The 26,248-nt window shown below is 51.8% G+C and overlaps 1 protein-coding gene across 2 annotated transcripts; it reads left to right on the top strand.

The window, feature by feature from the left end:
* Positions 1-1,533: 1,533 nt before the first annotated feature.
* Positions 1,534-25,592, top strand: rab11fip5a (RAB11 family interacting protein 5a (class I); the record flags this gene model as incomplete). 2 transcript variants are annotated; one of them, XM_079752535.1, is made up of 6 exons in its annotated part: positions 1,534-2,245; positions 15,322-15,875; positions 17,977-18,592; positions 20,838-23,675; positions 24,619-24,769; positions 25,332-25,592. In XM_079752535.1, the coding sequence occupies exons 1-6, from the start codon at positions 1,863-1,865 to the stop codon at positions 25,590-25,592; spliced, it is 4,803 nt and encodes a 1,600-aa protein (XP_079608661.1). In that variant the 5' UTR covers positions 1,534-1,862. The 2 variants fall into 2 exon arrangements, with proteins under 2 accessions (XP_079608661.1, XP_079608662.1); XM_079752536.1 differs by lacking the exon at positions 20,838-23,675.
* Between the last annotated feature and the right edge of the window lie 656 nt (positions 25,593-26,248).

The following is a 26,248-nucleotide window of genomic DNA, read 5'->3' as shown; positions in this document are numbered from 1 at the left end:
CCCACTGCTAGCATCACCTCCACCACGAGAGGAGCTAGCCCACTGCTAGCATCACCGCCACCACGAGGAGCTAGCCCACTGTTAGCATCACCGCCATCACAACCAGCATCTCAACCACCACCCCAATCTCCACCATCCACACCACACCCTCTCCACCACCACCCCCTCCTCCTCTTCCAGCGTCGGGCCACCACAGTGCAACCCCATAATGCCTTGCTCAAGGGCCCAATAGTGCAGTGACCAGGGTGTTTGACCCGGTTTGATTCCTTCCTGTGGTCGTTTGCTGCATGTCCTCCCCGCTATCTCCAATACGTCCCTGTCTATCTCACCCTTTCCTGAAGCATACAAATGCAAAAATAAATCTTTAGAGAGAAACTGGACCCGGTCTACAGGAACAGGAGCAGAACCTCCAGCCTCCACCACCGGCGACAAACTGGGTCCAGGTGAGGTGTACGGGACCCAGAGCAACCAGCTGGCGTCTGCGCGGTGACGCTAGCCACTACCGCGCGCTGGGCAGCTAGCAGGTGCAGCACAAGATGGATGACACCTCGGAAGAACACGTCTGCTCAGCAGAGTGTGGAGAGAAAATGTCCTTACTCCGCCGGAGGAACGCTCACACCTGCTGGTTCTGACGACTGGAGGGTCTGCGTCGGGGAAACCAATATGGATTCAGAAGGAAAAAATATTTATTTGGGCTTATTCTATATTTACTGTATATGTATTTGATGTGTGTTTTCCTTTCTATATTTTTATATGGGAGCCACCATATGCGGGGTGTGTGTGTGTGTGTGTGTGTGTGTGTGTGTGGGCGTGTGTGTGTGTGTGTGGACGTGTGTGTGTGGAAGTATGGACGTTAGCTCTGTGGCCCCCACCGCCGGAACATCCGTTGTCATGGTGACGAAGCTTCGATGCCCGGAGCGCTGATTGACGGTTGATTCTGGTGATGAACCGTTTGGAGAATCGACGACAAAGACAATGTTTGCCTTTGTAAATGCTCGGAAATCACCCCCTTTTTTTAATGGGTTTAGGATTTTAATTGTAGGCACACTTTGTCAACACAATACAGCAATCATATAAAATAAAATAATACATTTTGGCATAGGCCACAACGTTTGGATCACCTATTCGTTTAGTAATTGTCCAGTTCTTGAATTCATCACTTTTATTTCGGTTTTTGTATTTACCCTAAAATGACCCAAATCTGCTGACTTTCCACCTGGATTTCTGATTGCTCATCTCAGAGCAGAAGCGGGGATCACTGTTTAACTACCACGTTCCTCGTGGGTCGGCTGGCACCGGCATCCATGGATGCGGTGCAGTTGTATGTGTGTGTACCGGTATTTGTGTGCCGTGTATCGCAATAGAAACTAACCACGTGTGGTATGATGGTGGTAGTGCTCAACTTCCTCGTCCTGCAGAGAGAGGGAGAGCAAGCGAGAGAGAGACAGAGCGCGCGAGAGAGAGACAGAGCGAGAGGGAGAGAGAGAGAGGATGACGCCGTGACGTAGCTGCCTGCAGAGGGGCCCGCTTGGCCGCGAGGAGCAGAAGCAGCCACGCGCTACTGTCGGCGATATGCGACAGACGCCCGCTGCGAAACACCGCGAGGAAGTACGACAACAGGGCGCCGACTAGCACCGCGACGGCACCGGGAACTTTAAAGAGACACGTCGACAGCAATGCGGCACCGCTCCTCGCCGCGGAGTTAACGTGCGTGTTGACACCTCGACGCTTTTCGGGAGGTAACGGCGGATTTGGGCTAACCCGCCCCCCTCCCCATCCCCATCCCCTCCCTCCCTCTCCTTCCCCCCCTCCCGGTGCGTGCCGGTGACCTCGCCGTCCCGCCTCGTCGCCGGTGCTCGGACATGTCCTCGGTAAACTCGGATGACGAACAGCCACAGAGATGGGTCCCCACGCACGTGCAGGTGACGGTGCTCCGGGGACGGGACTTGCGGGGCAAGGGCAAGAACGGTACCAGCGACGTGTACACCATCATCCAGGTGGGCAAGGAGAAGTACTCCACCTGCGTGGTGGAGAAGACCACGTCGCCGGAGTGGAAGGAGGAGTGCTCGTTCGAGCTGCTGCCGGGGGTCCTGGAGGAAGGGGGACGGGGCGCCTACCCCCCCGGCAGCTGCGACCTGGTGCTCACGGTCATGCACCGGGCGCTGATTGGGCTGGACGTCTTCCTGGGCCAGGCGGTCATCCCCCTGGACAAGGCCTTCCAGGACCACATCTACGCGAAGACCGAGTAGGTCCCGAGCTATTGGGTTTCATGTGTTTTTAACGCACTTTACAACTTGACGGTTTGTTTGAGATGTGTCGCCCGGGTTCACACGAAGCGACCGAGGCGGGCGTTTGTTTGGCGCAGTCTGCCGGCTGCGGCTGCCGCTCGGTGGGGCCGGCGGTGGCGGGTGGACGGTGGTTCTCCCGAGGTGCTCTCCCTCCCTCCCAGCTGTCAGACGGTTTGTGCTGCATCAGAGCTGCGCAGACACACCTTCCCCTCCGCCCACACGCGCACGGTGAACTAGTGGTAGTGTGGAGCCCGGAGATCATGACTACAGAGTCACCGACACATCTCTACTCTGTCCCCCTGTCCACAGTACTCCTGCCCGCCGGTTTCCCCGGGAACCCGACCCAGTGAGGGCCGTTTCTGAATGCGTATTGTGTAGCAGTTTGACGATTGTTTAGGGCCCCTTTTAAATCCGATGCATGTCGAATACAGCGGGATTAGGATTATCACGACATGGCCCACATACCCGGATTATCTGACCGCTCCTCGGCCATCAGGGAGATCGGCTAGTTATTTTTAGCACGGCGTTGTTTGTTTTCTAGGGAACCCGATACCCCCATGGTCTAAGAGATAGTGGTCTGACCTGTGTTTTTTATCGTGTTTAAACCGTGGTAAATTACGTGTTCAGTAGGTGAGTCTCGCGTGTCAGAAATTGGCACGCCTTTTGTGTGGTTATCCAGCTGGGAATCCCCCCTTCTCCCACCCCCCTGTCACCTGAGGAGATTGACACTAAACACTGAGTTCAGACAACTAGGAAGAGCTGTTGACCTGACAGGTTGGCTTACTGACACACACACACACACACACACACACACACACACACACACACACACACACACACACACACACACACACACACACACACACACACACACACACACACAGCGGGTCTGGAAGGGGAGTGGCCGACCCCCCCATCGTTGCTGGGTGCTGGTCACTTGAAGGTGACAGACACCCTTGGGTGCTGGATCAGTGGTATTGTTTGTGTGTGTGTGTGCTTCAGGTCTACACGCGGAGCAGGATCTAGGAGAGTCATTAGCGGGTTCTAAAGGCCCGATGGCTTCCCTTGTGCGGTCCCAGCAGACGCGGAACCCGTTCCCGTCGCTCAGTGGAACGACGCGGTTCTACTACGAAGTGCTAACCCCTCGATGTTCTCTGAAGAACGTCGTCCGTTATTTCTTTGTATTTCTCATGTGGGTCAGCAGTAGGAGGGGTTTCCTCTGAATCAAATCCCTCAAACTCTCTCTGATCTCAGTCAGAGAGAGGACAGGAAGGGAGATCAAACACAGCCCTGCTATCTCCCTGTTGTCGTTGTTTCCAGTTTGATGTAGACAGGAAATCCTTGGTTTTCTTCTCCGTTTGAGTTTCTGCTGACCAGGCAGGCATCTGTAGCAGCAGGCCTGGTGGTGTACGGTAGAGCGCGTGGCCCCACCCTTCTCCACACCCCCACCACGCTGAAGGATGGGTTACAACGCAAACCAAGCGCTTAGAGGGGCACTTGACCAGTGCTTAGAGGGGCACTTGACCAGTGCTTAGAGGGGCACTTCGCCAGTGGCCTGGGTGCGTTTGATTTGTGTGTAGAGGATATGCGACCGCCTTCATTTGCCATTACTCGCCGCCTATAGAGGTTTACCATTTGTGTTTAGACATTAAGCAGACGATTGTATCTGCTGCCACTAGCAGTGTTTACAGACGGGTCATTAAAGAGCAGGTAGGGGTTAGACAGTACAGAGACAGGTCATTAAGGAGCAGGTAGGGGTTAGACAGTACAGAGACGGGTCATTAAGGAGCAGGTAGGGGTTAGACAGTACAGAGACGGGTCATTCAGGAGCACGTTGGGGTTAGAGAGGTCATATTTCACTGTAGTAGACCTCTACAATATATTCCAGACAGCTGGTTTTGTATCCAATCAGAACCCTAGAAGTGAGAGAGTAGAGTCGCTTGTCGGTTAAATCAGTCAGGGACACAGAGCCGCTGACACAGATGTGTCCTGAGCCGTGTGGAACAGGGAGGGGTCAGAGGTCAGCGGTGGTGTGGCTGACTCTGAGGCCCTGTCCAGCCCGGATGGTACAGTCCTGCTGTGTACAGTCAAAGTGGTTCACTATTGAGGAGGAGGAGGAGGAGGAGGAGGTGGTTAAGGTCTGCAGGGTCAGGACTCGTCACCTCCTGGTCCTGATGTCCACAGAGAAGAGAGGCTCTTCTTCAGGCTGGAAGGGTTTCTGTTAAATACTTTAGCAGACAATTTCTCTCCGAAGTGACTTACAGTAAATTGAGTTCCATGTCATTAGGTACCAGGAAGGGGTCAGACAGTACAGAGACGGGTCGTTTAGGAGAAGGTAGGGGGTAGACAGTACAGAGACGGGTTATAAAGGAGCAGGTAGGGGTTAGACAGTACATAGACAGGTCGTTTAGGAACAGGTTGGGTAAGGGCATCTTGCTCAATTCCTACAGGGTGGCTTGTCAGTGTTGGGGTTTGAACTTGGAACTCCCTCGCCACTAGAGTATCCTGCCCCAAGTAAATTTCTACTTCCTGTTCAACTGTATCCTGCCCCCCCCCCACCAGTAGCATTTCACTTCCTGTCTTTTGCGTTGCCACAGTGACCACCACAGCCAAAGAACCAAACCAGGTAGAGGTTGTTACTTATTTCCTTGCTCTGTGAGCAAGGTTAGAGAAGAGATGTGGATAAATCCTGTGACTTCCGGACGAGAGATGAGCAGGGCCCAGAGCTAATGCCACGTTCGAGAGGCGTCGTACTCCACCCGCACGAGTTGCTCTTGTGGCGTAGTTCCCTGGCTTGTAGCACTTATAGTGTTCCCGTTTGTCTTTGTGAGCATCGCTACACGACGAGCCAGGGAAGAACAGTCATTGGCTGTCAATAGTCTTTGTTATCGTTAGCTACATTAGCCTCTTTTTAAACCAGCTCAAACAAACAACACAACGTTCCATTGTGTTGCACGCACAGCAAGACCGTGCAATGCATAAATCGGGGACCAGATTGAAGCGGAAATGTAATTTAAGTGTGTAAGAGCATTTAAAATTAAAACAACATTAAAACGACCAACGTGGTAAAAATACAAAGAAAATACATCTCATTATTGGCACAGCCATCATTGTTTGTCGAGTCGTACGGTCAACCCCTCTGAACTCGAACGCGGCATAACGTCTCAGTCCCCACCCCTAGAGGGGCCATCAGCCCGAACAAACACACCCTCCTCCTCCCTAACCCTAACCCTAACCCTAACCCTGGGGGGGGGGGGGGGGGGGGGAGACGTTCTTGCAATTTTAGTTAGGCTTCGGGCTCCTTGCTGCACAGCGGTTCACATTTCCAAGTTGCAAAACAGGAATGAGATTCTGCAATTACAGTGTGGAGACCGGCCCGTCTGACCAACAGACAGACTTGCATAACAAGAGGTTTCCTGCCTGGTCCAACTCTTGGCCCCTTCTCGGGTGCAATGTTTAGAAAACGTTTCCCTGAGGCTTACGGGCCTCGCACGATGGAGGATACATATCGTGTGTGTGTGTGTGTGTGTGTGTGTGTGTGTGTGTGTGTGTGTGTGTGTGTGTGTGTGTGTGTGTGCGTGTGTGTGTGTGTGTGTGTGTGTGTGTGTATGTGTGTTAGATGCAGAGAAAACGGGCTTCTCCATGAATGTTTTCTTTGGCGATACACTTGGAACGTGGAATCTGTAATATCTCTAATATTTCAGACCTGGAACAAGAGGGACGTTTACTGTTCCTTCTCAAGGCGTCTTCCTCCTGTGGTTTGATGTTTAGGGTTTGAGAGAGCTGAGGGCTGCCAAGGTGGATGGGGGAGTCCTTCTGAGATGTACGTCGTTACATATACATTAAGGGCAGACGCTTTTATCCAAAGTGAATTACAAGTACATTTTTCTTAAACAATATTTCGCTGTCGGTACAGCAGTACAAAGGATGTTCATAGAAACAACTGCCAAGCTCGAACAATTGTTAGGTTAACCCATTCCCCGTATACAACAAAGATAGCTAGGATAAGATGCTACACAATGCTAACTACTATCTTTAGGTGCAAGGACGTACAACATACAATAAGTACGTACATTAAGTGCCAGGACGTACAACATACAATAAGTGTGTGTGCAATGCAGAATCTAGGTTATTGTAACATAACATAACAATACAAACTCTCCTCAACTGTGACACGTTGTTCTGACCCTGTAGCTGTAAAGGAACTTTTGATTGGGTGGAAAATACTCCGTGAGCCGACCCCTGACTGATATTGATCGATCGGGCGACATGACACCACACACACACACACACACACACACACACACACACACACACACACACACACACACACACACACACACACACACACACACACACACACACACACACACACACACACGCACACACACGCCAAGGACATCCGTGGTGGCCGGGGAGCCTGGCGACTCAACATGGCGTCTACTGACTCATTAACAGAACCAGCATTCGTGTTTCTGCACCACGGGCCCACGGGTTTGGAGCAGCCATGTTGGCAGCGCTGTGTGGCTCGCTGCCACGGGGAAAAGCACACGTCTGTTTATAGACAAGCATGTCTTTCTGAAGTAGTTTCCCACCCTGCTGCTTCTCTATGACCGTGATCGCTTTCACTTCTCGGATCAAGATCTATTTATTGTTCCGCTGTTCAGACGCCTTCGTCCAAAGCGAGTTGTGGTGAGTCTTTCGTAGATTCTTGGCATGGTGGGGCTCCGATGTCTCGCTCGAGGACGGCTCTAGCTAGGCTTGAGGACTTTGGGGATCAAACCCATAACCTTTCAGCTGGAAGTCTTGCCTCCCAGCCCCTACTCTGTCCTGCACCCATCTTATCAATATCTAATTCTGTAATCCTTTTCCATCCAACTGCGTGAGGGAGCTGAGTCGCTGTCTTCAGACGCGGTGGTGAGATACAGATCTGCAGTGTTTGTTTGCGAAGGCCGCTCTCGCTCACAATGGGCACCAGACCTTGTGTTGGAACCTCGCCGCTCCGGAGCGCTGGCGGATGCCAGAACGTTCTGTTCGGCGCTATCTGCTCATCACAGGCACCTGGAGGCGTAAGTCTGGTGCTGCAGGAGGGACAGACCTCTGCATAGTTTGGATTTCTCTTTCCGACAGAGACATTTTGATCAAGTCGTACCTCTCGAAGCGGGGGCTTTCTGCTGGGTTATTTTGGGGGTCTGGGTCTTGCAATGTGGAACTATTTTGATTTGGTTTCTAATATAATTCTAGGCAGCAGGTGTGTCGTTAATCTGCTGTCGGGGCCGACATGATCAAAGTAAAAAATTGCAGAAGAAGAATGAAAAGTATGCATGGAACAATTTGTTTACTATGTAGATTCATCCGGTGACTACAGCGTTTCTTTTGATTTACCTGCGAGCTTGGATGCAAATGGCTTCACTTACGATATGAATCAGTTCTTGTTTAGATGGAAATACCGAATTCATGGTATAACTATTGTTGACGATAACCATAGCAGGAATGAATTTATGAAGCTGAGGTCAATGCCAAATTGACACACACAAACACACACACACACACACACACACACACACACACACACACACACACACACACATTGTGTGGAGTGTCTATTGCAGTTCCAGGAAAGGTGGGCGCTTGATGAAATACCCCTGATGCGTCAAGGGGGGGTGGTGCTTATGAGGAACACACTATAGATTGAGAGGTTCACTAGCGACGGGCCAGCACCGTCAAAATAGATAATATAAGCGTTTTATTGTAGGGGAGCGGTCTTTTGAAATATGGTCCATCTTGGAGAGCTGAAGACAGAGAGCCGAGCGACACTAGCGATTGGTGATTTAACCCTTCAAAGTAAAGAATGATTTTGTCTCAGTGTCTGAGATGATTATTCACAGGAGAGACTATTTACCCTTTGAGAAGAACATGCATAGTTAATAGTTAGTAACTTATGAGTTATATAATAATCATGTATAATTCAACTGTACACAAAGTCGACGATTTCTCATTCACCGGTTGGTTCTACTGACTGAGTTGTGTTTCATGAATAGTTCAAGTAAATCCGTCTAGAGCTCCGGTCTTTGGTCTATCTTTCTGTGTCTCTGTCACTGTCTCACTATTTACTATACGCATAATTTAACATTCATCCAAAGTGACTCAACATGACCTCAGACACAGGCCATAATAGCGAGCAGGGTAGGGTTAGTGGCTGTCTTGCTGTTTGGTGGCTACAGGCTAGACTGAGGACACGGGATTGAACCCAATACCTTTCGGTTTGGTGTCAAACACCCTAAACAACCGCTACACTATCCTCTGTCTGTCTGTCCTCCTCTCTCTCTAGCTCTCCTCCCTTCTCTCCCCCCTCTTTTTGTCCGTCTGTCCTTCTCTCTCTAGCTCTTCTCTCCCTCCCTCCTTCCCTACCTCTCTTGGTCTGTCTGTCCTCCTCTCTCTAGCTCTCCTCCATTCTCTCTGTCTGTCTGTCTGTCTGTCTGTCTGTCTGTCTGTCTGTCTGTCTGTCAGAAGCGGTCGGAACCTGTCCAAATGAAACCAGAGAGTCTACAACATTCTCCACCTGTCAGTTAGAAACGGGACTCCACATCCATCCCATAATATCATTGACTCTTCCATTCACCAAACGGCCCTGGTTATGTCTGGAAACTCTGCTAACAGCGTTAGCGTAGCGAATTAGCTTATGGCGGTAGCGCAGAGAGGCCTTTTGAAAGCTACGTTATGCTAGCCTAATGTATGAAAAGTGATACTGATCTAATTAAATACAAGGTAACTCTGGTGCTTTGGGTTGTGTGCTGCAGTCCCCCTCATGTCGTAATAGCCTGTAGCGTTCATCTATTTTCTGCGATTCGCTAGGGAGGGATATCGACTTGGACATGACCAAATTGACCGAGCAATTAGCCAAAAGAACAGTGTCTGGGTCTGGGCCAACGGATTAAATTGCGCTCCGTTTTGGAACCGTTTTACGGAAACTAACTTGCTTTAAATATTTCTTTATTTTTCTTTGTTCTAATTTGTTTTGATTTTCCTCTTGTGATTTATTTATTGAATGCCGGGGGGGAAGTTGTTTGTTTGAAAGACATCAGAAAAATTATATTTAAACCACTATAAAAAAAATTCAAAACAAAGTATAGCATAGAAAATGTGCATATGTATAGAAATTTGCACATGAACAAACATGGAAGAAAATGTGTGTGTAAAAAAAATGGAGCCTATGATATGCACATAGTCCTATAATATATACAAAGGTGTCAGAATTGCAATCGCAGCCCTAGTGTAGGAACATGAGGGGGGGCGCTTTTGTTTTGAAAGAACAAGAGCTTATTGTATGGAATGAGCATGTGGTGCATGAGGACCTCCTCGCATCCAGATGTGGAATGCAGTGGTCCTCTGTGGCCCGGCTGCAGCTAACCGCTAACCGCTAACCGCTAAGGTCCATTGTTTTGTTCAGGAGGATTGGGGTGTGTAGGCGTTTGTCCTTGCAGTGTTACAGAGTAAAGTGTAACCACTGACTAGTGTACCAGGGCTGGAACACCACATACTCAGAAGACAGGAGGTTCTAGTTTGTTCCTGTCTGTGTTAGTGAACCAGTGGTTTACACTCATTGTGTGTAATTGTGGGTTGTGTTAATTATATGCTGGTCCTGATCGGGTACTCGAGTTACTGGTAGGGCTTTTACTTTGGTAACCTAAGTGGATATTGAATCTGAGTCAATGACCTCGGCTCCAGCAGCCTGCCTTATGGATTTGAGTGACGTCATATCGTGTGCATCGGTGAAATCAACGTGGAAGAGCTAAAAATGTGCGGATCAATGAAATGATTATAAAAGATCGGAACTAATTTGCTTCCTAACGAGATTTCTGTCATGTTTTGGCAAGGCGGGCCGAGTTAATTGACATCGCAGCCTTCCGACACCAAGTCCGTGCAGAATGCTTTACAGAGGCAGAAAACATGTTCCAAAGCCTCCAGTTATAGAACAAACGTAAAATGGAACCGAGATTACTTTCAGACCAACCCCAGGGAGTACAGTAGGCCTCGGTTTCTCCCTCAACTGTCAGAGAGCAGATGGTGTGGTTTAAGGGGGTTTCTGTGTGTGTGAAACCATCTGCTGAGGCTTATCTGCAGACAGCCCCCACCAGACCTGAACACCGTTCAGATCCTACGACATCTGATGTGTTCGGTTTGTTGTTAGCCACGTAGCAGCTAACTTAGGAGATTCCAAGGGGGTGGGGTTATGGGCCAGAGGGCTGGGGTTACGGATCGGAGGGTGGGGTTATGGGCTTGAGGGTGGGGTTATGGGTTTGAGGGGAGGAGTTACGGATCGGAGGGTTGGGGTTACGGTCCGTGGGCGGCGGGGAGTTATGGACTTGAGGTGGCGGGGTCATTTTCTGGACTCTGGAGGGTGGGTTTATGAGCTGGAGGGTGGGATTATGGGCTTGACCGAATCGGAGGGGAGGAGTTACGGATCGGAGGGGTGGGGTTTTGGGCTTGAGGGTGGGGTTAAGGTCTGGAGGGCGGTGTTATGGACCGGAGGGGAGGAGTTAGGGATCAGAGGGGTGGGATCATGGGCTTGAGGGCGTGGTTATGGACCGGAGGGTGGGATTACGGACCAGAGGAGCCCACAGCAGCTGAACGGAAAGCCGGCACGACCCGTACAAGATCTGGGCATTGTTTTCCTTCACTTCCCGGGAGGAAGATGGGGGAGGGAGAAGGTGAGGGAGAGGGGGGGGGCGATGGTTATCACACTGTGGTTATTTCCTGTTTGGAATTTGAAGGGAGGAGGTAAATCTTCAACCTACAGGTACAAAACCATCAGAAATAAAACCCTTTGATAATAACTGGGACAATCTGAAAGAATCAAAGGGAGTGGACAACAAACACACCATGTTTATAAAGCCTTATCCCTTGTCTCCACTATCCGATGTCCCCAACGACACGTTGTGAAGAATGAAACCAAGGCGTCCAGTTGTAATAGAAGATTGTAGACAGGTTGGATTTCTTTGTTTTCTAATAAACACACACACACACACACACACACACACACACACACACACACACACACACACACACACACACACACACACACACACACACACACACACACAGAGGCGGTGCAGTGAGGCGAACGCAACGTGTGCGGAAAAAATGTCGGCGTTGCGTTTTGCGTTACTCCGAGCATAGGTCCTCTGGGATTGGCTGAAACCAGGTTGATTGCGTCGTCCTTGTCGTCAGGCTGCCTCCGTCTGCATGCTGAGCTGATGCGTGTGCAGGTCCACCTGATTAGACGCATGCACGGTGAAATGAATATGTCATACATGTCAGTTTGTTGCCCGGTGTGGGTTTTGCGCGCAGCCATTTTGGACGCAGAAATCGTTGTTCTCGGAAATATATTTAGTCCGCGGAAACATCCGCACACCGTCTTGCTCACATGTACATCATCTGTGACTGGGACCTGATGAAAGGCTATAAAAATTGTATTTATTCTATTGATTTATTTTCTCTCTCTCATGTGAAAAACCCCTGTGTGTGTGTGTGTGTGTGTGTGTGTGTGTGTGTTTTCATCCTGTATGAGGGTGGTGCGCTGGAATGTGAACCCCACCCAACATCCTCTGTCCAGACTCCCACTCGGACCGAGTTTCCCAGAGAGTCGCAGGAGAGTGAGGTGGTGTTTACTCCTAGACGGAAGGTTCTGGGCTTGATTCCTCCCCGCCCCCCCCAACACCTGCCTGCTAATGTTTAGCGTTTATTTATTTAACTGGTTAGTGGACATTAGCTGAGGGCAGGTGGAGACCACCAGTTGGCACATTGGTGGTCTAAGGGGTCATATCGGTCAAAGGTCACTGCAGCACCAGGTGTGTGTGTGTGTGTGTGTGTGTAAAGACTTTGTTGTTGGATGTAGTGTAAAGTATTGTGTGACTACGCCTTAGATTAGAATAAGGATGTTGGGTGTGTTATTCTTCTAAACATTGCGGTGAGATTCAGTAGATGGAAAGCCTTGTGTCGTGTGTTTCAACACCGTGAATGTGTCGGTTGTTGCTTTTGTTTTGGAATATCAATATAAAGCCTGGGCCAAAATAGATAAGCCGTTGAAAGCAATGCGCCTTTATTAGTCATGAACGCTATTTTTTTATATTATTATTTTTGTATTATTTAGGAGAGCCGGGGAGTGTAGAGGAGAAGCAGCAGAAGGGAGAGAGACCTAGGGAGAGAGACCTAGGGAGAGGGAGAGAGATCTAGGGAGAGGGAGAGAGACCTAGGGAGAGGGAGAGAGACATAGGGAGAGGGAGAGAGACCTAGGGAGAGGGAGAGAGACATAGGGAGAGGGAGAGAGACCTAGGGAGAGGGAGAGAGACCTAGGGAGAGGGAGAGAGACATAGGGAGAGGGAGAGAGACATAGGGAGAGGGAGAGAGACATAGGGAGAGGGAGAGAGACCTAGGGAGAGGGAGAGAGACATAGGGAGAGGGAGAGAGACCTAGGGAGAGGGAGAGAGACATAGGGAGAGGGAGAGAGACATAGGGAGAGGAAGAGAGACCTAGGGAGAGGGAGAGAGACCTAGGGAGAGGAAGAGAGACCTAGGGAGAGGAAGAGAGACCTAGGGAGAGGGAGAGAGACCTAGGGAGAGAGAGAGAGACATAGGGAGAGGAAGAGAGACCTAGGGAGAGGGAGAGAGACCTAGGGAGAGGGAGAGAGACCTAGGGAGAGGAAGAGAGACCTAGGGAGAGGGAGAGAGAGAGAGACATAGGGAGAGAGAGAGAGACCTAGGGAGAGGGAGAGAGACATAGGGAGAGAGAGTGGCCAGGGCATAGAGAAATTAAAACTGAGAGGGAGGTTCCTCAGCTCTGCGCCCTGCCTCACTCTAAAGCCGGCCATTGTCTGCTGCCCCAACTCCTCCACCTCGGGCGGTGATCTGTCCTCCAGACTGTGTGTGTGTGTGTGTGTGTGTGTGTGTGTGTGTGTGTGTGTGTGTGTGTGTGTGTGTGTGTGTGTGTGTGTGTGTGTGTGGCAGCCAGCAGAACTGGATTGGGATTAAAAATATTTTTACAGTGAGTAATGAGAGGCGCCCGGCCCATGTTGTTGTTAGGAGAGCAGGCAGGGGAAGTGTGTGAGCGGGGTTATTCTCTGTGTAGGTGGCCGATCTGCCCCGGTGGTTTGACCTTTCCAGAAGCAGCTCTGTGGCATATTTCCATTAATAAGCAGAAACCGATTCAACCTTTTGGTTCAGGGGTTTTTCATCTACAGCCAAGGAAAGGTATGCTTTGGCTTCAGAGTTTAACCCTCATTGTGTCTGAGCGGATGACTTGTAGGAGTATATTTAAAGCACTGTTTTCACCTTCTGTGTCTGACTGACTCAATATCTTAATAATCGTAATAAATAAATACAAATCGTTAACTTTTACCCAATCTCTGGCAATGCCTTTACATACTCCCACTATATTTACATACACCTGTTAACTTTGTAATGTATTTATGTATTTTAATATATGGCGCGGTAGTGCTTGCTGAAGCACTGTATTTATAATATCAGGCCACCATTTTGTAATGACCTGCCCAGGGACTACAGATGGAGATTAGCTCATTAGCTAACTGGTACGTTTACATTGAGGAGGGGACTGAAATGTTGATGAATCTGCACTGTCCCTGGTGCATAAATAAATAAATAGATAAATATATATGTAAGCACATCATGTTCAGAGCTGAGGGTGGTTGGCTGGGGGGGGGCGATAGGTATTGAGTTAGACAGATAGGCCGCCCCTGCTTCGCCTGGCATGTAACTAGCAGGAAGTGGCGGTGTTGAACGTGTTACCCAAGCCCATCTCCACAGGAAGTGACATAATCAAACCAGGAGGGGAAGGTGGCGGGGGTGAAGGTGTCCTTCTTTATCGGAATCATTAGATATTTCTTTGTTGGAAATTCTTTCTTCTTTCGTTTTTATGTTTCTGTGTCCGTTAGCGGAGAAAAGGGTGGTTTTGTTCTGAGTCATCGCGGTGCGGTTTTGACACCTTCACCTCTGAAGTGTCGGAAGTGAAACTCTTAGAAGTCCTTCCTGCAACTCTTTCTTTGAAGGAAGCCCCTGATGGACAGCACTTTTATTTTCTTCAGGTCTGGTTCCGTGTGGAGAAGCCGTTATTGGACCCCTTTGTCTTTATAGTTCTTGGTTCTAGACCACCAAGGGGCCAGGGTGGTACTGGGGGATAGCTGGTCAAGGTTTCACCAGCATGTGGTCTACGTCTGAACTCGGACTAGTGTGGCTAAGAAAGTCAAACACGAGTACAACTGTTTGTTTTAGTGTCGTCTGATCCGCTGCTGAGGCCGATTGATTACAAGGAAGGGTAACTTAAGAACATTCTCTAAAATGTATTTAAACATGACAGAACACTGGAAACACAAATTAGCACGTCAGGGTTTCTGATTGGCTCGAATTGCTGCCAAGCTATGTCATACGTCAGTGGGAAGCGGCGTCGCCGGGCACCCATTTTAACCAATCAGAAACATCACTCCACTAAATGTGTTTTTTGGTAGGTTTTTCGGTTTTTCGGCGGTCGTCCTTTTCTACCACAAACGCCATCGGTCAAGAGTGTCCACTTCCCTTGTTGACCTTGTAGTTGTTCCTTTAGTTCCTGTAGTTGTTCTTGTAGTTCCTATGCTGTTATTGTAGAGCCTATGTCCTTGTAGTTCAAATATTGTCCTTGTAGTTCAAATATTGTCCTTGTAGTTCAAATATTGTCCTTGTAGTTCAAATATTGTCCTTGTAGTTAAAATGTTGTCCTTGTAGTTCCTGTAGTTCTTGTAGTTCCTGTAGTTGTTCTCGTAGTTCCTGTAGTTTGTATGTTGTTATTTTAGTTCCTGTATTTCTTGTAGTTGATGTGTTGTTCTTGTAGTTCATGTAGTTGTTATTTTTGTTCCTTTTAGTTTAAACGTTGTTCTTGTTGTTCCGATAGTGGTTCCTGTAGTTCTTATGTTGCTCTTGCTGTTCCTGTACTATCTCTGTACCTGTATACTGACCCTCCCTTGCCCCCCTTCGTGCCCCTGCAGGGCGGAGTGGGTCAACCTGCGCTCCCGCTGGTTCCGGCTGAACTCCAAGACGGGTAAGAAGGAGAAGGAGCGGGGGGAGGTGCAGGCCACGGTGCAGTTCACCCGCAACAACCTGACGGCCAGCATGTACCACCTGGCCATGAAGGACAAGGGCCACTCCGCCTTCAGCAAGCTCAAGGAGCGCATGCGCGGCAAGAAGCGCTCCTCCGTGGACGACGACGCCCCGGCCGCGGCCCCTCCGCCGAGCGGCGGCGGCGGCAGCGGCGGAGGGTCCCTGTCGCGCACCCGGTTGCCTAGCGACGGCGGCGGGGAGGAGGAGTACGAGGACGACGAGGGCGGAGAGGGCCGGAGGAACAAGATGAGGACGTTCTTCCTGCGCGGGAAGCTGCGGAAGTCGTCGGAGACGCGCTCCAGCACGTCGCTGGGCTCGGAGAGCAGCGAGTCGTCGTCACGCGGCGGCAGCCTCAGCCCCACGGCGGGCATCAGCGTGGTGGTCTCCGACCTCTCCAACTCGCCCAGCAACAGCAGCAACCTGACCGCCGACAACAGCCCCGGTGAGAGCGCTCGCCGTCACACTGTGTTCACTATCGTGGTCACCATTAGGCCGTGGTCACCATTAGGCCGTGGTCACCATTAGGCTGTGGTCACCATTAGGTTCACCATTAGGCCGTGGTCACCATTAGGCCATGTTCACCATTAGGCCGTGGTCACCATTAGGCCATGTTCACCATTAGGCCATGTTCACCATTAGGCCGTGGTCACCATTAGGCCGTGGTCACCATTAGGCCGTGGTCACCATTAGGCTGTGGTCACCATTAGGTTCACCATTAGGGCGTGGTCACCATTAGGGCGTGGTCACCATTAGGCCGTGGTCACCATTAGGCTGTGGTCACCATTAGGTTCACCATTAGGCTGTGGTCACCATTAGGTTCACCATTAGGCCGTGGTCACCATTAGGCCGTGGTCACCATTAGGTTCACCATTAGGCCGTGGTCACCATTAGGCCGTGGTCACCATTAGGCCATGGTCACCATTAGGCCGTGGTCACCATTAGGCTGTGGTCACCATTAGGCCGTGGTCACCATTAGGCCGTGGTCACCATTAGGCCATGTTCACCATTAGGCCGTGGTCACCATTAGGCCATGTTCACCATTAGGCCATGTTCACCATTAGGCCGTGGTCACCATTAGGCCGTGGTCACCATTAGGCCGTGGTCACCATTAGGCTGTGGTCACCATTAGGTTCACCATTAGGGCGTGGTCACCATTAGGGCGTGGTCACCATTAGGCCGTGGTCACCATTAGGCTGTGGTCACCATTAGGTTCACCATTAGGCTGTGGTCACCATTAGGTTCACCATTAGGCCGTGGTCACCATTAGGCCGTGGTCACCATTAGGTTCACCATTAGGCCGTGGTCACCATTAGGCCGTGGTCACCATTAGGCCATGGTCACCATTAGGCCGTGGTCACCATTAGGCCGTGGTCACCATTAGGCCGTGGTCACCATTAGGCCATGTTCACCATTAGGCCGTGGTCACCATTAGGCCATGTTCACCATTAGGCCATGTTCACCATTAGGCCATGTTCACCATTAGGCCGTGGTCACCATTAGGCCGTGGTCACCATTAGGCTGTGGTCACCATTAGGTTCACCATTAGGCTGTGGTCACCATTAGGTTCACCATTAGGCCGTGGTCACCATTAGGCCGTGGTCACCATTAGGTTCACCATTAGGCCGTGGTCACTATTAGGCCGTGGTCACCATTAGGCCATGGTCACCATTAGGCCGTGGTCACCATTAGGCCGTGGTCACCATTAGGCCGTGGTCACCATTAGGCCGTGGTCACCATTAGGCCATGTTCCCCATTAGGCCGTGGTCACCATTAGGCCGTGGTCACCATTAGGCCATGGTCACCATTAGGCCGTGGTCACCATTAGGTTCACCATTAGGCCATGGTCACCATTAGGCCATGTTCACCATTAGGCCGTGGTCACCATTAGGCCATGTTCACCATTAGGCCGTGGTCACCATTAGGCCGTGGTCACCATTAGGCCGTGGTCACCATAAGGGCATGTTCACCATAAGGGCATGTTCACCATTAGGCCATGTTCATTATAACGCCATGTTCAATCTCTCGCCATGTTCACTATCATGTTTACCAATAATTAGTATTGCGCATTCAGCCAGTATCTTCACATTAAAACAAAGTGGACAATAATCACATGAATAAATTATGATTTATTAGGAAAAAAATTATGGCAAAATTTTTGGCTCAGTATTCACAACAAAAGTGATTTGTCTGCTATGTATTTTCACAAACCTCTTGAAAAGTTCCCATGATGCATTGTGATATTCTGTAAACAACTGGAACGAGGAAATAAGTACAGTTAAAGCAATCAAAGACCTCTCTGTAAAGTTAACACTAATTCAATGTGTGTTCAATGTGTTCTAATGATGTTTGGTGGCACCTATTCATCGTCAAAATGACCTATTCCACCAATGTGAGTGCTTTATACCAGCTTTATAATTACTTTTGCGTTTTTTTTCTAGTAAACAAATTCCTCCACCACAATACAGAACACTGAATAGAAATCGACAAAGCCCCGCGATTGGTCAACAACAACGCCACTCATGCTCTCCTCCCTCCCCCCTCAGAGCACACGGCCGACACCTCCCCCAAACTCTCCCCCGACGACAGCGAGTTCGGCGACGACTGCCACGAGATCAGCATCGCCGTGCCCGCGCTGTACCGCAACGGGGGGGTCCACCACGCCTACCACGCCCCGCCCCCGCAGCCCGGCCCGGGGGAACCCCTAGCGCCCGCACCCGCGCCGGCGGCGGCGGCTGTCACTGCGGTGGCGAAGGCGTCCCCCCTGGGCCTGGGTCTGCTCCTCAAGCCCCTCCCCACCTCCCTGTCCCTGCAGAACATCAGCCCCCGCGAGGAGGAGCTCCCCAGGGGGGCGGGGGGCGCGGGCGACGGGCGCCGCTGGTCCTTCGACAAGCCCGGCGAGGACGAGAAGGCGGCCATCGCGGCGGCGTTGGAGAAGAGCGGGCCGATGGTCGGCGACGACGAAGAGGAGGAGGAGGAGGAGGAGGAGCGGTCGAGGGGCGCCACCGGGGCGGCAAGGGAGAGCTACGACCGGAAGCAGCAGCAGCAGCAGCAGAAGAAGAAGAAGGGCGTCTCTGGCGGGAGGGTCGGGTCGGAGGCGGCCCCCCAGGAGAAGACCGGGAAGGGCTGGTTCGGCTCGAAGGAGTGCAACAGCAAGCCAAGGTGAGACGGAAACAAGCGCACCCCCGCTGGGGTCGCAGTCGGGTGGGAGGGGTCAGGGGGAGGGGCGGGGTGTTCACTGATTCGCTCGTTTGTAAAGACACCAAACAGATGAGGAATTACAATCAAGGTCATACATATGGATAAAGGCGAAACAGGGAGTTGACGGCCGACGTAAACAGAGCAGCCATAGGGCCTCAGACGTCCATGGAGGTCTGTGTGTGACCTCATAGGTCACACATGAGGAAATCCTCGCTGCTGGTCAGGTGACAGTGGAGCCAAGAGAAAGAGTGTGCGAAAGAAGGGAAGACTTGTTTACACGCAACACCTTCCGTAATTTTATGTTTGGATGTTGCTAACTGTATTTAATAGGCAGGTGTGTGTGTGTGTGTGTGTGTGGTGTGTGTGTGTGTGTGTGTGTGTGTGTGTGTGTGTGTGTGTGTGTGTACTTTTACATAACCACACGAGCAAGAAGTAGATAAGCTGTTAACTGGTGTGTTCCAACATGGCCGCCGACCGGAGGAGTCCGACCGGCTCATGTCTTCTAGATCTTTCTTCTCTGGACTCTGTTCTCCCTGAAGCCATCTTGGATCCAAACGCTAGCTAGCGTTTAAATCGAAGATGGCCCGTAGCTCCTCAGAAGTAACAGAGTCCTCTGCTCCTCATCTTGGATCTAAATGCTAGCTAACATTTAGATCCAAGATGGCCCTCAGCTCCTCAGCCGCTGAATTCTCCAACACCAAAGTTGTTTCCAGAAATATATATATAAATACTGTATATACTATATGTACAAATGGAGAAAACAAAAAAGGTATAGGTTGCACATTATTAGATTATTAACAGCAAATCAACTTAATCGGTACTGCTGCGCTTTGAACCGCAACGTTCTTCCCTTACGGAGCGGAACAGAACGGTTTCAAACTGAAGATTATTTAAATGAATATAAACGCTGTAGGGGACCCCTGGGGGGGGGTTGAAGGATGGTCGATGCATAGTGTGTGTGTGTGTGTGTGTGTGTGTGTGTGTGTGTGTGTGTGTGTGTGGTGAAATATGCATGCGATTGAAGTGGGTCTTTGTCCGTCTGTGAAGTGTGCGTTGCTGGTGTGTGTGTGGTCGACGGCACAAGGTTAGTGTGCTTTGACATTCGTTTCTCACTAACCTACTTTCCCCTGCACCACTGAGATGCGTGCAGCTGCTAAACCGAGACCAGCTCTAAAAGATGCAGTAGCCACCAAGAGAACAGGAAACGTTCCCCTGTTCTTGTTTTCCTGTCTTGCTATTTGATGGAGGTTTTAATTTGAACACAGGTGTTGACCGGTATTTCCAATCCTACACACAACGGAAACTAAATATTGGTGAAGCGAAAAGCGTTTTCCGATCAAAGCGAGGTCAGCCGTTTTGGAACCGAGTACATAGCAGGTTGTTTTTTTCTGCGACATCTACACTTCCAGCCTTTAGTGGCCTTACTCCTTGTTCTCTCTCCCGGCCTTGGGAACCTGGCCAGCTTGGCTCCAGCCATGCTGTGCAATCACTATGTCTCTCACCCTCTCTCACTCTCTCGCTCTCTCTCTCTCGCTCTATCTGACCATGACATCACAGGTTTTCAAAACAAAGAGAAGTCAGGGGTGTTCATTAAAGATTTATTAAACACTAGAATCCACCTCGGGGACAGGGACTACATGTGTGCTTCTACGAAGTATGGCTCGGTTTTGGATAGAAACTAAACATCAGATAAGGTGTCTGAACAGATGTAGCTATACACAGCTACTATGTTTAGCTAGCCTGGCTAACTACTGTGTTTACCTACCCCTTACTAGCAAGTCTGTTGAGATACTCTGTTTAGCTGCCTTCGCTAGCTACTCATGCTGCATGCTGCACTTGGAATCTGAGCAGCGCTCCTTTTTTTGATTGTTTGCTTTGATTATGCTCTGACTCAGCGGTTAGTGGCTTTGGACGAAAGAGTCTGCAAAATGACTCAATGTAAATGTAGGTGATGCCGTTTCTGAGAAGTATTATAAAAGGGGCTGACTATCATTTAAACTGTTATCTGTTGGATAACATCCACCGAGACAGAGGTTACAATTCTTTCTGTGGTTGGTTGATTTTCAATGAGGTGAAAACCCCTCTCCCTTCCTTCAAATTATAAAACACTGACTTATGTTTTGCTGGGAAGATGATGCTGAAGACCACGGGTGTAGCCGGACCACAGCTCCTCACTAACCCGGAGGACTTTCCATTCCTTCCACAGCCCCCGGGTGTACCCTAAGCTAGGGCCCATCCCCGAGTCCCACTCCCCACCACTACCATCAGTCCCCCCCCCGTCCCAACACCCTTCCTGGGGCTCCTGGGCTCCTCCTGCACCCCCAGAATCAAGCCCCCCGGGCTCCCCACTGCACCCCACTAACCCCTTCTGCCACTCCCAGTGCAGCCCACCACCAACTCCCATGTCACCCAGTAACCCCTTCTTCTCCAAACTTCAGCAAAACCCCTTCTCTGGGGCGGCGTTCTCCGACTCGCCTCTAACGCCCCGGCCTCCGCCTCTGCCTTACCTCTCCAGCGCCCGACCTCCCATAGCTCACCTCTTCTCCCAGGACCCCGACCCCGTCCCCGGCCTGCTCCGGGAACGTCCGTCCTCAAAGGAATGCGCGGTCAGCGCCTCTTCAAGGCCCCTTCCTCCTCCTCCCCCAGGCAAGGAGGAGGAACCTCCGAATGGGAGGTCCCCAAACCCCTTCAACTCTAGTGGCACCGCGGCGCTAGAGGTTGAGTGGGACGATCCCTTCGAGGCGTTTGTGTCCTGCAGGCTGCAGACGGCTGATGACGCGGCCGCTGGATCACCACAGCAGCCGCAGGACCCCAAGGACGGCCCGGCCCAGAACTCGCCAAAAGGTTCTCTTGTGGAATTCTGGCACCCTGACAAAGAAGAACCGCCCAAGTCTCCAGATCCCCTCAAAGACTCTGACGTGGTTCAGGCCTTTCCCCCCCAACCCGCGGATGTCTGTTTGGATACGGCCCCGGAACCGTGGTCAGATGGGTTTGCACAGTTCTTCACCGCCATCCCAATAACCAATCAGAATGCCAGCATGCTGCTAACCGCCTCCCTAGATTCATCAAAGAATCACGACGGGGATACTGTCACTGACCTAGCTAACCCTTCCTCTAACACTGATTGTTTAACACACACTACTTTGCCTAGAGCCCTGTGTCCGCACTGCCAGTGCGAACACAACCCCTCCATCCCCTGTGAGGGCGAGAAGCTGAAGAACTGCAGCGACTCCTCCGATCCCAGTTCATCCGGAGTTGGGAGTTTAGCCGAGGAAGACGTTCTCTCGAGCATATCTTCTTGTTCAGAGAAGTGGCCCGCTTGTTGGGGCGAGGGAGTCGAGACGAAGAGCGTCCTGAATCTCAGTGAAGAATCTCCTGAGCAGACCGTCGTCGGTCTTCTAAAAGACTCAGAGGATAAGCCCATTGACTGGTCATGTCCTGTCGTTACTGATCATAAAGTTCAGGGAGATCTAATTCAGGTAAGCGATCAGATTGAGAAACCACAGTCTATGGTAGATGATTTGGTAGATGATGATCAGGTGTTGGTCCCACTACCCCTGATCTCCTTGCAACATGGAGATGGACCTTCTAAAGAAGCAGGTCCTGCTCATGTCCCACTGTCTGACCTATCGTCAAAGCCTACCAACACCTCTATTCCCCCAGACATAGAACTAGAAGCCACGGTGTCCACAACGGGTGGAGCATATGAGCTCCAAGAATCTTTGGGGGATCTTCACGAGCCAGAAAACTTTGTTAAAGCTGCCGATGGCGACGAAGAGTCTGTTACACCACACCTTCTGGAAACCGAAGGAACTTCCACCTGCCCTTCCTTCCACACGGTGACCTCATTTTTGGGTGATGAATCGTCCTTCCTGGAGATGCCGTTTGGAACCGGCAGCCTGGACGGTCAGCTCGTCCATCAGAGCTCTCCAAAGACACCCAGACTCCTCTGTCCGAAAGACGGTCCGACGATGACCGCTCCCCTCCTGGTCTTCAACGAGTCCTCCCTCATGGAAAGCACGCTCGGCATCAGCGGCTCAGAGGAGCAGCTTGTCTTCCAGACCGGCCTAAAACCGCCGGAGCGCCTCAACGTTATCGCCAGCCAGACATCGCCGTCCCCAGACCAGGCCTTCGACGACCCCCTACCGAGCGGGCGGTGGTTGTGTCCCAGCCCGGGAAGCCTCCTCAGCAGCAGCCTGTACGGCAGCGCTGACTCCCAGCACTACCAGACGTGTCTGACTCACAACTCCTCCACAGCGACCTCGGCCTCGGGGGACTCCCTGGTGGAACGCCGAACGCCGGAGAACCTGTGGAGCTCCGTCTCCACGCTGTGCGGAGCCGAGAGCTGTGACGAGCTCAGTCAGGTTCTCTTCCCGGAGAACGTGTCTGCTCCGGGACTAGAGGGTGTGTGTGGAGCAGCGGACGTCGACGGAGAGGCGGCGGGAGTAGGGTTGTTTCCGTCCGAAGAAACGTGCCTTGCTAAAGAATTGGAGACATGTTTTGAACCCGGTTTAAGGGCCAAGGACTTCGGATCCCATTCAGACACACCAATTCAGATTGGTGTGGATTCAATCATGAACCGTAACCATGGAAATGACGACCAGCTAGCGGGAGGAACCCAGCAGAACGAGGGAGCGCCATCGGAGGACACGCCACCGGCCCCCTCCAAAACCGGATGCCCTCCCACGCTCCAACGCTCCCACTCCGAGGGCGCCATGGCGACCGGCCTCTCCGGGCGCACCCTGACGTCCTTCGGGAGCGATCCAAGCGTGGTCCCATCCCTCCACCCCAACGACCCCTCCCGTACCCCCTTCCTCCTCCTCCTCTCTGCTACTTCCTGTCTACCTGCCGAACCGCCTGCTCCTTTAGCGCGCTGCTCCCTCCCTAGCGCTTCCGTCGACGCTTCGCTGCCGCTGCCAACGGCAACGCCTGGCCCCGCCCCCGAGGCACCGCCCCCGCCGGAGGAAGCGCATGCGACGGGTGTGGCGCATGTGGTTCAGCGGCCGGAGGTGACGCAGGAGAAGGTGGAGCGACCGCGGAACAGGTGAGGTCACACGCCCCCCCCCCCCCCCCCCCCCCCGCCCCCAGCAACAGCGACTGAAGCCCCTTTCTCTTCATCTTCTTCTTCTTCGGGAAATACTTCCTCCTCCTCCTCCTTTATCTCCTGGGTCTCTCCGCTGCTCTGCTGCTTGAGGAAGGTGTCTCTCTGGGGAATGATTGAATCTCAGGGTGGTGCCCTGCTGAAAGGTGGAGCGTCTCCTATGGAAACCCTCCTGGGACTCGCTGGAGATGGGGCCCGACACTCCACGCCTCTGGTTGTTGTTTGTTTTTCCGTCTTCCTAACTGCCTGTTTCCTGGTCAGGGAGGGCCAATCGGATGCCCAGCCCAATTAGCAAGTTATTATCTTCTCTTGGTCCCAAAACGGACCACTCCTTTCTCACACACACACACACACACACACACACATGCGCACGCACACACACACGAACACGCATGCACACACACACACACACACCTGCCCTCCCAGCCAGCGCCTTCACTCAGGTCCTCAGAGAACCAGGAAGTGGAAGGAGAAGAGGGAGGCTGGTGTCCTCAGCTCCCCCCCCCCCCCCCCGTCCTCCTAACGACTCTCTCTCTCTCCCTCGTTCTCTCTTCCCACCTCTGGGTAATAACACACCTCTCCCTGTGTTCGATTCACACACGCTCGTCTCATTAATTACTCTTCCCATCTCGGGTGTGGTATGTTGAAATATTGTCATTTCGTTGCCGTCGTCGTTTCTTTATTGTTAACCCGGGGTACCCTCTCTCTGTCCTTCTCCGAGACGTTTCAACCTCGTCAGCGCCCGGGTTTGTTCCTCTGTGGTCTTCAACTGGGTCTCACACACACACACACACACACACACACACAGACACACACACCCCTGTGTCTCCCTGTAGCCCTATTTTTTGACGCCTGTCCTGGTTGTTTCCCCCCCCCCCCCCTCCAGCCCCCACCCCGTGCGACCCCTGACCCCGGGCTCCCAGGGGCCGGAGGAGAGGAGGGGCCCCGAGGGCCGCTCGGTGCTGGAGAAGCTGCGCTGCACCATCCAGCCGGGGCGCAGCAGCCAGCTCAGCGAGGCGGAGCCGGAGAGGAGGAAGGTAGGGTGGAGGTCAGGGAGAGGCCCTGAGGTCCGCGGTTCGAATCCCGGTCATGTCTTTAATGTTGAGTTAAGAGTCCTCGTTTGTTGCGTGGTATTTTTATATTTTATAATGTAATTTATTAAATGTATTTCATTATTAAACATTATTTAAATGTGTTGCATCAGAAATGAACGTACCTTGTTAAGCAACCGTTTATATTTCCCTTAAAGGTAGCATATTATACCAGCAGATGTGAGTGTGATTAGCCGCTACAAGCCGTTTTGAAAATCTGCCTCTTCTGACATCACAAGTGGGCGTGTCCACCTAGATGTATGATGGATAGGTTTAGCAACGTTTGCTACAGTCCACCGCGTAGGCTAGAAGACTGATCTATCGAGCACACATCTAGGTGGACACGCCCACTTGTGATGTCAGAAGAGGCCAATTTTAAAAACGACTTGTAACGGCTAATCACACTCACACCTGGTGGCACCTTTTAAGCAAACAGTTCATATTGCCCTTAAGCACCAACTCTCACTCAACACTGTTTCCCTTGTGTTTCCTCATTTCCTATTGGCAGTCCCTGACGGAGGGGGCGGGCTCTTACTACCACCTGACCCACAACGAACTGGTGGCGCTGCTGGTGCGGCGGGAGGCGGACCTTGAGAGACAGAAGGCGGAGTTTGAGCGGCAGACGGCGCTGCTGTCGCGGCGCGAGGTGGAGCTGCGGCGACTGAAGCCGCAGGTTCGAGACCTGGAGAACTACATAGACACTCTGCTGGTCCGCATCATGGAGCAGACGCCCACGCTCCTGCAGGTCAGCACCACAAAGTTCAAGTGACGAACAGGGGGGGGGGGGGGGGGGGGGGGGGGGGGGTGTCAAAGTTCAGGGGTAGAGGAGGGGGGGGGGGGGTTCTCAAGGTACGGGTACCGACTGCGCCCACGTCACGGCGATAGCTCTTTAGTCTCTTCACCGCTCGCCCGAGTGTTTTGAACGCCGTCGGCAACACACGGCGTAGCGTCCCCGACGCCTCGCGACTACTCGACACACGACTGTAACGCACCGCGACCTCCCAGACCAGGAGAGAGGAGTCATGTGGTTAGGGAATAGGGAGCAAGTGGAGGTAAAGAGGAGGATGTGTAAGGGAGGGTGAAAAGGGAGGCAGGAATATCCTCCTCGAGAATCGTTTTTTTATCCGTCAGGAAGAGAAGAGGATAGGGGAGAAGGAAGTGGCGTCTCAAAAGGGAAACGCAGTCGTTTTCTAAGTGTTAAGGAATGAGGAGATTTGGGGGGGGTGGGGGCGATAGGGGAGGAAGGAACGGTATCCCTCAGGTAGCTTTCAGGTCGGTTTGAGGCGAGGTGAGCCCTGGACGTCCCGCGGCCCTGACTAAAGCCTCCGTCCGGGGGCCGATGACGTCAGTCTTCCACCGGCCCCCCGCTGGCACACCACGGCCGTACGGTGGCCGGGCTCCACACCGAACGGGGAGAACACATAT

The sequence above is a fragment of the Pollachius pollachius genome (genome assembly GCF_949987615.1).
Source record: "Pollachius pollachius genome assembly, chromosome: 15".
Taxonomy (NCBI): Eukaryota; Metazoa; Chordata; class Actinopteri; order Gadiformes; family Gadidae; genus Pollachius; species Pollachius pollachius.
The sequence above is the reverse complement of the archived record's forward strand: the minus strand, read 5'-3'. Positions and strand labels throughout refer to the sequence as shown.